General features: G+C 27.1%; 1 protein-coding gene across 4 annotated transcripts in view; it reads left to right on the forward strand.

Moving 5' to 3' along the window:
• The first annotated feature begins 225 nt into the window (after positions 1-225).
• The window catches only part of LOC107445231 (nucleolysin TIAR), a 106,981-nt gene continuing 93,974 nt past the window's right edge, over positions 226-13,232 (forward strand). For all 4 annotated transcript variants that reach the window (XM_043039964.3, XM_071186438.2, XM_071186439.2 and 1 more), the window contains exons 1-4: positions 226-508; positions 587-621; positions 724-820; positions 6,990-7,085. In XM_043039964.3, coding sequence (XP_042895898.1) covers positions 446-508; positions 587-621; positions 724-820; positions 6,990-7,085 — 291 coding nt within the window. In that variant the 5' untranslated portion in view covers positions 226-445. The remainder of the gene's footprint in view (positions 509-586; positions 622-723; positions 821-6,989; positions 7,086-13,232) is intronic.

Genomic DNA, 13,232 nt, shown 5'->3' on the forward strand with positions numbered 1-13,232 from the left:
ATCAAAATAAGTATCATGAATATAAACATTACAAAAAAAAAAAAAGGTATGGCATGAAGCAAACAAACCGAAAAAAAAATGAGCGTACAGAATGTAAACTTGAAATTTGAGCCTTTTATCACATTTAACAAGCAAAAATTGGCGAAGCAACCTACCACGCGGCCACCGAGGCTTCACATTTAATTTGAGTGAGGCGTGAACTGCAAACAACTAAACTCATAGGTTCTTTTTGAAGAAAAAAATTCGCAGTCCGATATTGTATTGTATCTGTTGTTATTTGTGTAATGTGTTTGACAAATTTAACTTGTGTATTTTAAACATTGTACCGGTTTTAGTGCTTGTCAACTAAAACGACATTAAAATCGCAAGATTAATTTCTTAATTCTTTATTTCAAGTGATTATTTAACGTCAAAACTGGCGGGAACAGTCGGATATTACCCTACGATGCAAGGGTATGCGCATGCGTCGGCTTCGTTTGTAAAATACGATTCCGCCATGTCTAACAAGGTAATGTTATTTAACAATAAAATAATTATTATCTTACAAATTCTAAACTGTACTTACAATGAATCTTTCATTTTTTAGCAAGAACAAAGCAATGAGAGTCATCCTAGAACGCTGTAAGTGTACTTTATTTGTTTACGGCGAATACAATTACGCCGGTTGTTAACTATGCTCGTAAATGATAATCATTATTAATAATGAACTACTTTACATTTTAGCTACGTTGGTAATCTTGATCCTTCAGTGACAGAGGAATTGATTTTAGCACTCTTTGGACAAATAGGCCCTGTTAAAGGATGTAAAATAATACAAGAGGTAAGTTGTTAACACAAAATTGTTCTAAATTGAGATTCTAATTTAAGTTTGAAATTAGAGGTTTCTTTCGAGTGATTTGTATAATTACGACTAAAGGAGTTAATTTACTTAATCTTAAAATGTCATCCTCTCTTCCGCACACCTGCCAACAATGAAAACTAAAAGTAATTACTATTTGTAATTCGTTAGGCTTAGTAGTGTGCTTGTTTATTTACCCCTGATTTTATCTACGAATTTTGTTCTTTTGATTAAAGACACTTGAAACAGAAATTAATGTGTAATTTCTCAATGCTGTTATATTATTAATTCAAAGCATTTACCTGTAATACTACTCATTAAATGGTTGTAAAGTGAGACAATCAAGATGTATTTCTGTGAGGGATAAACATTGTTTCTAATATATAATGGAATCTTATAATGCTTCTATATTACAGTAGCATTTTCCGTATATATTTAAAGTAATTTAAGTTAAGATTTGAACAATAAAAATGTATACATTATTTAAATTTTATCCAGTTTTGTACTTCAAGTAACAAATGCTGTGAAATTTATTTCACGGAATGTTTGTATAAGCTTGTTATTTATGCTGTATTGGCATAGATTTTTTAAAAATCAAAACATGTTTATATTCAACACTGCATAGTCAAAATTTTCAATATGTATTATAATGTTCTGATATTTAAACTGAGTCTCTTAGCTTCAACTTAGTATAATGGATTGTTTTGGAAAGTTGTCCTTGCAGTGTTTTTTCTTGATTATCATGTAAAGTAATGCAGTGCAGCGGAGCCTCAATATTTGCTCGATTTAACAGAATTCTTGTAAAAAGTAGGGTTCTGTAAAAGTCATTAGTTCATATATAATTAGTAATTTAAAATTCTATTTAATTTCTTGTGCAAAAAAAGTTATATATGGCAAGAGAATTTTCGTTGAGTTCCACAAATTACAAAGTTCTTATTCTGATAGAATTATTCTGACATATTAAAGGTTGTTTGCTAAAAAGTACTGTTTTTTCTTTTTTTTTTTTAAACTTATTTTAATAAATGACTATGTTTAAAATTTAAATTTGCAAAGGAATTATTTGGTCTCTAGATTATATCCATCCTTACCTTTTTTTTCTTTTGTTACATTCAAATCGTTTTAATTTGTTATTAGGACTTGGAAATTTCGAATCCCGCTTTTAAGTAATCAAAATTCGTGCGACGGTCTTGCTTCTATCTCTTTTTTTGCAGTTATTGCTGTTGATTTCTCAAGATTCAAATTTTAAATCCCTTATGTTTTCACCTAACCCAATCACGAATTAAGCATCTGAGTTATAATTTTTTGATATGGTTGATTTGCACTTAACTAATGCGGTTGTTTCAATGTTTTGCGCAGTTATATTGATTTCCATATGATTTTTTTGAAAAAAATCTTGATATATTTCACACAGTATTATGATATTAGATTTTTCAATTGCAGATCGAAAAGTTTACTATTTAGAGCAATGATTCTATCTTTTTGCAATTGATTATTCAGGATTTTAGCTACTGATTTTCAATTTCTTTATAAATGTTATTTCTTTATAATTTCTTTATGCAAGTTTTAAATTTGGTATTTGATTATCTCCCTATTTAAGCATCCGATTTGTCTAATTTTATCAAATCTATGTGATTTTTTCTTCAATCTTTTTTTATGCATTAATTGCTGAGCACTTACTTTATTTTCCTTGTCCAAATATAAATAAAAAAATAGGTTTTAATGATGAACTACCTGTTAAGAAAGAGTTGTTTTGTTTGAAAATGAAACTAATTAATTTAGTATCAAAAATCTTCTAGATCACTTCTTTTTGCAGCAATCACGTGTCTAAGTGAAATAGTTTCCTTTGAACCTACTTATTGTCACTTTGTGTTATTGACAGTCGTTCAAACTTCCACTTTTGAAAAAAATGTATATGTTTGTAGGATTTGATTCATCATTAGTTTTCTAAACATTATCATAGCTGCCAACTGTTCCTATTAAATTGTATTTGTTCCGAATTTTTGGCTTTGTTCCAAAAATACGATTTTAGATAAAAATGCTCCGATTATTTGATATTCTAGCACCTTTTCACTTAAGCCAATTTTCTTTCAACCCAGGAAAGGTCTAAAGCCTAGAAGCAGGTCATGTGATTTTTCCGCGAATATCGCAGATTTCCGCTTATCTCAAGACCATTGGTTAGCGGACTTCCATGAATCAAAAATTTATAATCCGACGAAATTTTGAAACTTTTGCTAAATCACGCTAACGAGCCATTTATGATTCGTACAAAATTTGATTCTTTTGATTTGGCTGATTTTCGCCATTTCAAATATTAGGAACTCAGTCAAAATCTGCTAATATCGCAATTTTTATTTTTAAATATTAGGAACTCAGTCAAATACTGCTAATGTCGCAATTTTTATTCACACTATTTTAATATCAATCATCGATTTTGGTACTTAGCTGATATAAAAGTTACGTGATTTAAAAATTCAATATCGCAACTCGTATTTTCTTGTTTTTAAAATCCATTATAGCGATACCTATTCTTGCGATTTTAAAATCCAATATCGCTATTCTTGTAAGAAGTTTTTTTTTAATTAGTTACTATAAAGTTGTGATATTTTTTATTGATAAGTAATTTAATTGAAACTGTTAACTCAAAAACTATGTTATATGATATGTGTATGGTTTATAAATTGATAATTTGCTTCTGATATGATTTTTGATATTTTGTTTTATTCTTTGTGTCATTATTTCCCCTGATTGTCTTATCATGCTTTGTGTTTAACAAGTTGGCAGCTATGCATTATGAGTTTTTCCAGGAGGGAATTAGCTATAGGTGGAAGTTTATGGAAATTTTAAGTATCCCAAAATTATTGCTTGCTAAAACTGGAATTTGCACTTTTAAGAACTGTGCTTCAATAGGCTTAACATTATACCAACCAAGTATTTTTGTTTCCCTTATTAAATTAGGATTTGTTATGAGTGAGTTTAACTGTATCTGTAAAATTCAGCATTTCATATTGAGAGCTAGTTTAATTTGCCTCTGGATTAGTGTTAATTTGCGTATTGAGTTAGTTTTTTTTTATGCATAATAGCCATCGGTTTACAGCTTGTCTCGAGCCAAGATTACTGTATAAGGGATTTGTAGAAGAATTATTTTCATTTTGGCTGAGTCACTGCTTGTGTTATCTTTACATATTTCGTCATGCGTCATAATGCAATGCTTGCAATACTAATACTATCTTAGTTGTCCTTTAGAATATTTTACAAGGAAATTAAGTCTTTGTTAATAGTGAGAGTTGAATAAAAAAGAAATTAGCAATTATTAAAAATGTTTATTATAATGAAATAATTATCACCACATTGTAAAGTATTGGATTTGTTTAGCATTTAATGTCTTTTTGATGTGCATGATATGTGTGTGTTCTATATTTTTAATTCTAATAGTAGTAATTTTTATGACAAGGGAACTATTAACTAAATAGTTTCACTGTGATGTGATCAATAATTTACACACTTTAAAGCTTGTAATGTCTCTGATCTCTTCATATTCAGAAGATTTCGAGTTAGTTATTTTATTAAAATAATTTTTGTGTTTTGTATTACTGTTAGTTTTATAAATAGAATAAAATTAGGAAATTTTTTAAAATTTCTTTTAAATGGCTTAAAAAGTTAAGTTAGTTTTATTATAAGTTAATATTTTGACCAAACTGTTGAAAACTAGTTAGATTTTATTATTTTATTAATTTTTGTTTATTACTAATAAATAATAAATCTTTAAGACTTGTTTATTAGAAAATTATGTTATCAGCTCGATATAAAATATTTAAGTTCAATGACCTTTTTCTTATAGTTAATTACTTTAGTTATGTTTACCCGTAATATTTAATATTTTGTTAATATTCTCTTTTGTAAATTTTTGTAAGTAATTATTTAAATAGATGAAATTGTTCTTAGTTTCTTACAACTAATAATCATTTGAATTCTTAAAAAGTATAAAATATCTAGGTATTCTTGTCTGTTTGGCTTAATAGTATTTTATATTTTATGTTTTATTCAAAGTTAGAGATAGTATACATTTAAATTTTCATAGCTGTTTATCATTAAATTTTGACTTAGTACTCATATTAAGTAGTTGGAAATAATCAGAATGAAAGAAGAAAAAAAATTAAAAATACACTGCTTGCACGGTTTTGTAGATTAACTTTATGTCCAAATTACAATTGCTTTGATTTGTAATTTTGGTTGAACACCCATATTCTGCATGCAGTTTGGTGTGTTTCGATTTTGTTTTGTAATAATTTTAATTGTAATATACATAATGAATTAGAGCTAAACTATTCATAAATTTTGTATTAAGATTGTTCTTAAAAATTTTAAATTTCAGTCTTTATAAGTTGTTGAACTATAAATCTAGATTTTAATCATTTTCAAAGATTTTTAATATCTCACATCAAATCTATTGAGTGTGAAATCTTATGTTAGTTGCTTTTACTTTAATTACAATGTTCAGGGAGGGGTGCACGTTTTTTGGAATTCACTTTGTTTTCAAAAAATAAAATAAAAACTAAATTTAATCTTAATATTTTATTTGCCTGATATTCACATAGTTGTGTCATAGGTATATCGTTAAAATTTAAGGCTCCTTTCTAAGGGTCAAATGGAGTAGTTGAAGGGCAGCTGGTAGCATTTTATAAAATATTAGCTTCTCACTCATTTTTGTTCATAAATGGTCAGTTTTAACTCAGTGTAATGACCATTGAACAGAAGTGCACAAGTTATTTTTCAGAATTTTTAGCACTCTAAAATATTTAGTTAAGATTTTTTTTTATCAAACATGTAAGCAATTTCCACATTTGCTAAAATTTTTTGTTGTTATGCAGGTAATGAGCATTATCTGTGCTGATAAAGAATGTTCTTACTATACAGAAATATTAAAAGAATTATAATACAGGACTAAACTAAGATTAGAAGTTGCAAAAGAATTAGTAACCATTTCTTTACTAATCAATTAAAGTGCAAAAGATTTTTTTAAAATTTCCTATGAGCTGTGCAATTAGTCTTGCCGATGAACAGACGTAGTGCGTTCTCCTGAAGTGGTAACCACTCTTTCAGGACCACCACATTAGGTGAGATACTGTTGGCCATTTTAGTTAGGACGTCTAGTTTATGCCACACTAGGTAGCGGCACCAAGACTCTATTTGGATGCTAAAGTGCACTAGGAATTTAATTTTACTAAGAGCCAATAGGGCACTCCAGGGATCTTTTACATGCCGCATAATCGTACAACATGGCAGCTGAGGATTTTCTGCATCCCGAAAATCCGATGTCTGGACCAGGGATCTAATCCGCATACTTGGGCTCAGAAGACCAACTGTGCCATCCAGCCACAAAGTACGAAAGCAATATTGCAGCAACATGCTCATGAAAGCCTTAGGCTATTTTTGTTTAATGAAGAATTTTCAGCTAAAAGACAGTCTGGGCTTGTATGAGGAGTACACTAGTAGCTTTAAAAAAAAAAAAAAAAAAAAAAAGAGCTCATTTGACTTCCATTATAGGTAAAATGTCAACTATAAGCAAACTTTTCTAGACACTAATAAGATCTTGGATACCAATAATGAAGCCACTGAATATGAACTAGTTCAATGAAGATGATTATAGTTTTCAACATTTCAAGAAGTATATAGAACAAAATTTCAAGAAGTATTATAGTTATCAACATTTCATGCAAAAACCACTCAGTTTTTAAATGAGAATGTGCCAGACTGCGTTGGAAACAAAAATTGCCCTTCCCACAGTCTGAATTTAAATCTTTGATTATTATGGTCAGTTTTCGATGCAAAAGTGTGGCAAAATTAGGATCTTAAAAAGTCATAATCATTATTTAAGAAGGCAGCAACAGACATTCCTTTGGAAGTATTATCAGCCTTGTTTGGCCAAATAAAATTTAATCTTGAATTCGAAAGTAATAAATTTGAATAAAAGGTAATTACATGTTTATTTCGGTTTTTTAATTTGTTATATCAGGACTTATGGCACGACTAGGTAAATGTTAAGTTTTTAAATGCAGATGCTTTAAATCTTGATAGCTCTGATGTCATAAATATAGTTATTGTCATAAATATAGTTATTGTATACGATCTTACTTTCTTTTCTATTTTTTAGCCTGGAAATGACCCTTACTGCTTTGTGGAATTTACAGATCATCAGGCAGCCGCAGCTGCTCTTTTAGCAATGAACAAAAGATTATGTTTAGGAAAAGTGAGTTTTTATGCTTTTATCATATAATTAAAAAATTCTTAGTGTAATATAAAAAGTTTTAGCCACCTATTTCCATATTGAAAATCAAAGCACTGCAAAGGTTTACTATTTAAATTTAAAGTGAACATAATTCATTTAATCAGATAGTTTTTTTTTTTAAACTGTTAAAATTTTTTGAAATAGATTCGATTAAATATATAATTATCAGTCTGGTTTTAGAAATTTTATTTGCAATTTTTATGATTAGCTTATTATTAACATTTTAAACACTTTTGAAAAGTGATGGTAAAATTTATAATTGTAATTAGTTAAGGCTTAATCTTTTTTGGGATATTATCTTTTAATTGGGATATTCTTGAACATTATATACAGAATTTTAAATTAAATATCATGAATTGAATCACTTGTATAGCATTGCTGCTAACTTGTAGATTTTCTTATAGAATATAACAGATTTTTATTTGAATTTCTTGTTAAGTTTAGATTGTACAATTTAATGACAAAAAGAGTTAAAGATTGAAGAGAAATTTTGAAAATTTTATTCCTGAAATAATTCTATGTCTCAAAAATGTATTCTACCCACTTTTAAACTGGAATTTTTGCAACAAAGTTATTTTCTTGCTTTATAAAATTTAGTTTAATGGTTTATTAGTTGTACTTATTCTGTGCGAAGTATACCTTTGAAACTGGTATTGGTCACTTTGATGGTATTGCTGAACTTTTGAAAGCTTCTCCTAAATATATTTAATATATTAAAAAGTGTAATGATCTGTTTTGACTCCTGCATTTTCCCAACCTGATTGGATTAATTTTTTGCAACAAATCAGAAGCATACTCCTTTTAATGTTTTTAGCAGGGTTTAGAGAAATTTTCCCAGATTTATACCACTTGAAGGGTAACTGGATTTTTCTATTTTTTTTGGGTTTAATTCAAATGAAATAGCATTTTGTACCTTCTGTCGTATATTGTTGAAATTACAATCACTTTAAACCTAATGGTTTCAAAGAAAGTTATATTAGAGACATAAACTGTTTCAGACTGAACAAAAGATTTTTGCTCGGATTTAGTGTTTTGGTATTGTTTTAAAATTTTGATAAAGTAGTGAATAAAATCTGATTTCTGTAATACTAGTGAGGTTTATTTTAATGCTAATGAATTTTTATACCCTAGAATTAAAGCAACAGATATAACTTTTCTTGAACTTTTAATTCTGTAAGTTGCAAAAAACAGCTATCTTACATTTTTTCTTTAACTGTTACTTTTTCAGTAATAATGCAAAACAGTGGTGTAAATTATGAACTTATTTTTTATATTAAAAATAGTTTTCTGAGGTAGAAATTAGTGACATAAGTTGTTAGCCTGGAGGACCATTATAATTTAATTGTGGTGTGAGTCAAATTTCTGTAGCATTGGACCAACAGACTAATGTTAATTTTGAGCACTGGTTCTAAATTAGTGTAAAATACAAAAATTTTTTAAATTTTTTTTTTATTATAACCTTTTGGAATATTTGTTCAGTGTAGTGGAATAGAATTCCCTTTACATTAGAACGAATTTAAATACAAAAAAGTAATCAATTTTGGGGAATACAATATTGTTGTTAGTATTATGAATCTTGCCTTGCCTAAAAGGTTTAGAATACAATTTCTCTAGTGAGTGAAGTTTATAGTCTAACAGTGTTATAATCTGAAAAATAAGTTTGTGAATGAAGTTCCTATTGTAACTAAGCAAGAAAGATTTGGGATTTATCTCCAAAAAATTGGGTATTAAACTTTTGGTGCCAATACCAGTGTTTTATTGTTACAATATAACATTTCAAGCTATTTTTAATCCAATAATTTAAATTTTTTTGAAGCAACCATGGAAGTTGTGGCTGGGCACCTTATGTAATATGACAAAAAAAAAATGGTGTGGGCAAAAATTATGAGTATTTTTTTAATACTAAGATTTTCTTTGTCTACATTGAGAATGTTTTTTTTTTAAATATTTAAGAAAAAAAATTAAACTAGATTTTTTTTTTATTTACCGATCAAAGATCTGATGAAATATTAATTTATTCATAGTATTATTTAAGGCTGGCATTTTAATTAAAGTAATTAATATTTTATTCTAAACCTTAAAAACTAAACTTGAATAAAATTCTAGTTGCTTTTATTCAATCTCAACACCCTCATGAATTTGTAAAGACAAAGATCCAATTAGTGAGATATCGAATGATTTATTTAGATCAAAGATAATTTTTCTAATTACTCTTGTTAAAATGTCTTTTTTTACATTCCCTGGCCAATTTATTAGACGATAATCAATTACGATTCGTCGATTAATTATCAGGTGATAGGTACAATGCAGCTTTGTTTTTACGTCACTAAAATCAGTTTGCATTTGTTTACGTTCGTGTATCAATTGGTTAAATTAGAGAACATATCATATAAATTCAGCTATTGGATAAATTAGAGGATATATTATATAAATATAGAATATTCATTTTATTAGGTATTTAGTATATTATAATAATTAGGCCAAACAAAATTAAATTGACGTAATTGCGATCTGTTTATTAAACCGCAAATTATTTTTCATACATTTGATGGAGTGATATAATTTAAAAATTTGTTGTTACTTTCCCTCTATTTTGTCTCTTTTTTTTTCTTCTATTTTTTTCTTTCTATTTTTAATTTATTTTAACCATCAAATATTGATATTACATATATTACCCCTTCTCATTCTTTTTCTGTAGTAATATTTTCTACTGAAATTAATGTTTTATGCTTTTAAAAATAAAGTAATTTTCATCAAAATTTAATCACTATTTAAGAGTTTTGCAACCTTGTTAAAATCTGCCAGCTATGAAAGGTTTATTTTGTTTAAAAAAATATTTTTTAATGCATAAACTGACCTTAATTTTGATCACATTAATTTTATCCAGATGTTTTTGCAATGGATATATATATGCAATGGATATATACTTAAACATTTTAGAAAATTATTATTTTTTATTTATTTAAAACAATAGGAGACATTGGTAATAAAACTGAATTCTTCTCAATTTTAATTCTCAATTCTTCTAATATTTCAATCATCTGGAAGTACTGTCAAACCTTGATATTACCGACTTAAGGAAGACAACTAATATTTTGTGATATCAAAACTTCGGTATATTAAAAGTAGCGTATGGAATAATTTTTAAAATTTCAGCTAAAATAATTGTACTGGCATTTTAATATAGTTCTTCCGTCTCATAATCTTCCTTTCTTGATATCTTCTAATGCCTTTTTAATTTTTTTGATTCTTTTCAATCTATGCTGAAACATTGTCCACAGTAAGTACTTCAGAAGAATGAATTTCTGGATTCATTTAAATAACGATATTTGTCCTATATTGTGAGCAGATATTCTTATCGATACGCTGCCCTTTTGTGTTGATTTAAGGATTAGATTATTCATGTAGTTCTGTTTCATAATTCAATTCTTTAGAAGTCATGAAAAAATTTTAAAGCCTAGAAATGTTTCATTGCATTGAGGGTCATCAAGAAGTAAATGGGGAAATTTTTTTTTATCAAACTTGTATAGGGTTCAGATTTATGTTCTTTGATATCCCAAAATTGTGTTATTGAAGTTTGTGATATTAAGGTTTGATTGCATTTATGCAATTAAGATAGTTTGTTTCAAACCTTGACTTATACCATGAGTAAAACCGTCTCAACCTAATTTTATTTAAATCCAAAAATAATTTTTTTTTTACTGAGTTGCAAATTAATAGGAATTGCAGTCTGAGTTGCAATCGAATCTTGTCGAACTTGTCTTGGATTTCTTGTCATAAATGTTTTGCATGTTGTATAAATTTTAATCCTAAATCTCTGTCTATAAAGTTCTTTTTCTTAAATCAGAAGTACTTTAAACTAAATAATACACTTTGTTCATTATTTCCGTACGATTTCTCTAATTTTATTTTTAAAGCAAAATTGTTATGTTACAAAAAAAAAGAAAAAACTAAATCACTTTTAATATAACAACTTAATTTTTTATCACAGTGGAAAAGTACCACCACACAGGAAGAGGTTAATTATTATGCATAAAGTATTTTTGAAATTTTTTTTCCCTGTTATTTTATTCATTCAATAATTTTCCAGAGCATAACTTGTTGCAAATATTCATTTAAAATTGGAGTTTAATTTTAAGGATGTGATTAAACTTTTTAATAAAATCAATTTACTCGCTTTTTAAAAACCTTGTGAATTTGATGCTTATGAGCTTTGAAAAATTACACAGTGAATTATACTGTTATCGTTAAGGCAAAGAACTTCAAAGTTTATTAATCTATAAAACGTGACAGGCTTAAAATAAACTAGCACTTATGTCTCTTCTGTAAAAGTAAATGCTCTAATTATTATTCAGTCTCATGAATTTTTATGTCATATAATTAACAAGCTAATTTATGGATGTTTAAAATTTGTATTGTTGAAATTGTCTATGTATGTTATGAAGCTTTAATATTTTTGAAAAGGGAATCGAGTAATTTTTTTTCTTCACAGATTGTACATTTGCCTAAGTGGTTAATTTGTTTTAATTGTTCATACAGTAGGCACTCTTACCATCTCAGTTGAAACGCTATTTTAGTACCTTAGAAACATGAGCATAAAAAATATTTGTTATTTATTTTACATCAGTTACATGCTCAGTAAACATCTTTCTTAGTATCGACTTAATTAGATTTAGTCAGTTTCTTTTTGTCTTCAGGTTTCATCAGACCATCTTTTCGTTTTTGTTCATCGGAAGTAAATCAATTAAAAAAGTTCCTGAACAATTCTCTTTATATATATAATTCCATTATATGGCACTATAAACTCTGGTATTTATCTATCGACAATGATATACCTATTATTCATTTTGTTCGGTTATCTTAGTCTAATAATCGCATTAAAAATTAACTAAGTCTAATAATAGTTTAAATAGCATTAAAAAGTTAGCTATCTCTTATGTAAAAAAAAAATGGAAAAAAAATCTATAAAAATATAACTGGTTGAGGATAATTCTGACAAAGTAAATATTTGTAATAGTAATCAAAATTAAACTTATATATGCGGCTAATTTTCCCACTGTGTAAATATTATTTACAATCATTTTTGGCAGTCAATTTTACTATCAATTTTGCCAATATGTAAAGATTATTTACCTATAAGTAATATTATTTATAGGGATCAAAGGGCAGATAGAACGGGTAACCATTCTAAAAATGCTTAGAAGGGTTACCCGTTCTATCTGCCTTGGTAAGACGCAAAAGTTTGATGTAAATTTTGGTACTCTGAAAATTCTTACTGAGGACACTGTATTTAATAGTTTCTACACAAAAATGTGAGTTTTTGACAGTAATTGTCGAAACAAAAGGAGAGTTTAATGTTAAAATAATTTATTGATCGTTAGTAATTTTATGTGTTCATTTATAAATACTTCATATTTATGATAGTCAATAATTATCCTTACACCTAAATTTTGGGTTTTGGGCAATTGCCAAAAGATTTTTAACAGGGTGGTTAAAACCGTCAATTGTCAAAAACTTTCCAAACAGGGTGAACAGGGTTGGGTTTTTGACGTCAAAAAGTGGTTTTTGACATGACAAGGGTATAATACTGGTTTAAACCGTCAAAAACCCGTCAAAAATGTCAAAAACTAAAGTTTGCCAAGAAAATATATAAACTTCAAAACTACCAACAGTTGCCATGCATTATATTGAAATTTAATTATACTATAGGTAATCAGCAGGTTTTAAAATATTTTTTAATTAAAATTAAGGTAAAATAACAGATTTAAAATCTCAGAAATTTATATTCAAATGCATGTGCAGAAAAATTTTGAACAAAATTTTTTTAAATATTTATATTTTGAAGAAAAAAAATTTTTTTTTTGATACTTAAGAAAATTAAAAGTTTATTACTATGCATTTTTTACATATAAGGAACATATAACTAATATTTATAAGGAACTTACAAGTTATGTTTATAAATACAAACTTGATACAAGTGTATGAAAAATTTTTTTTTAATGTTATACCGAATATCTTTATTATCCAGTATGTTAATTTGAATTTAAAAGTAGTTATATTTGTGAATAATGATAAATATAATTCATATTGTTTATTATATTTATTTAT

This window comes from Parasteatoda tepidariorum, chromosome 9 (assembly GCF_982258835.1).
Source record: "Parasteatoda tepidariorum strain Cologne lab strain chromosome 9, Ptep-v5.0, whole genome shotgun sequence".
NCBI lineage: Eukaryota > Metazoa > Arthropoda > Arachnida > Araneae > Theridiidae > Parasteatoda > Parasteatoda tepidariorum.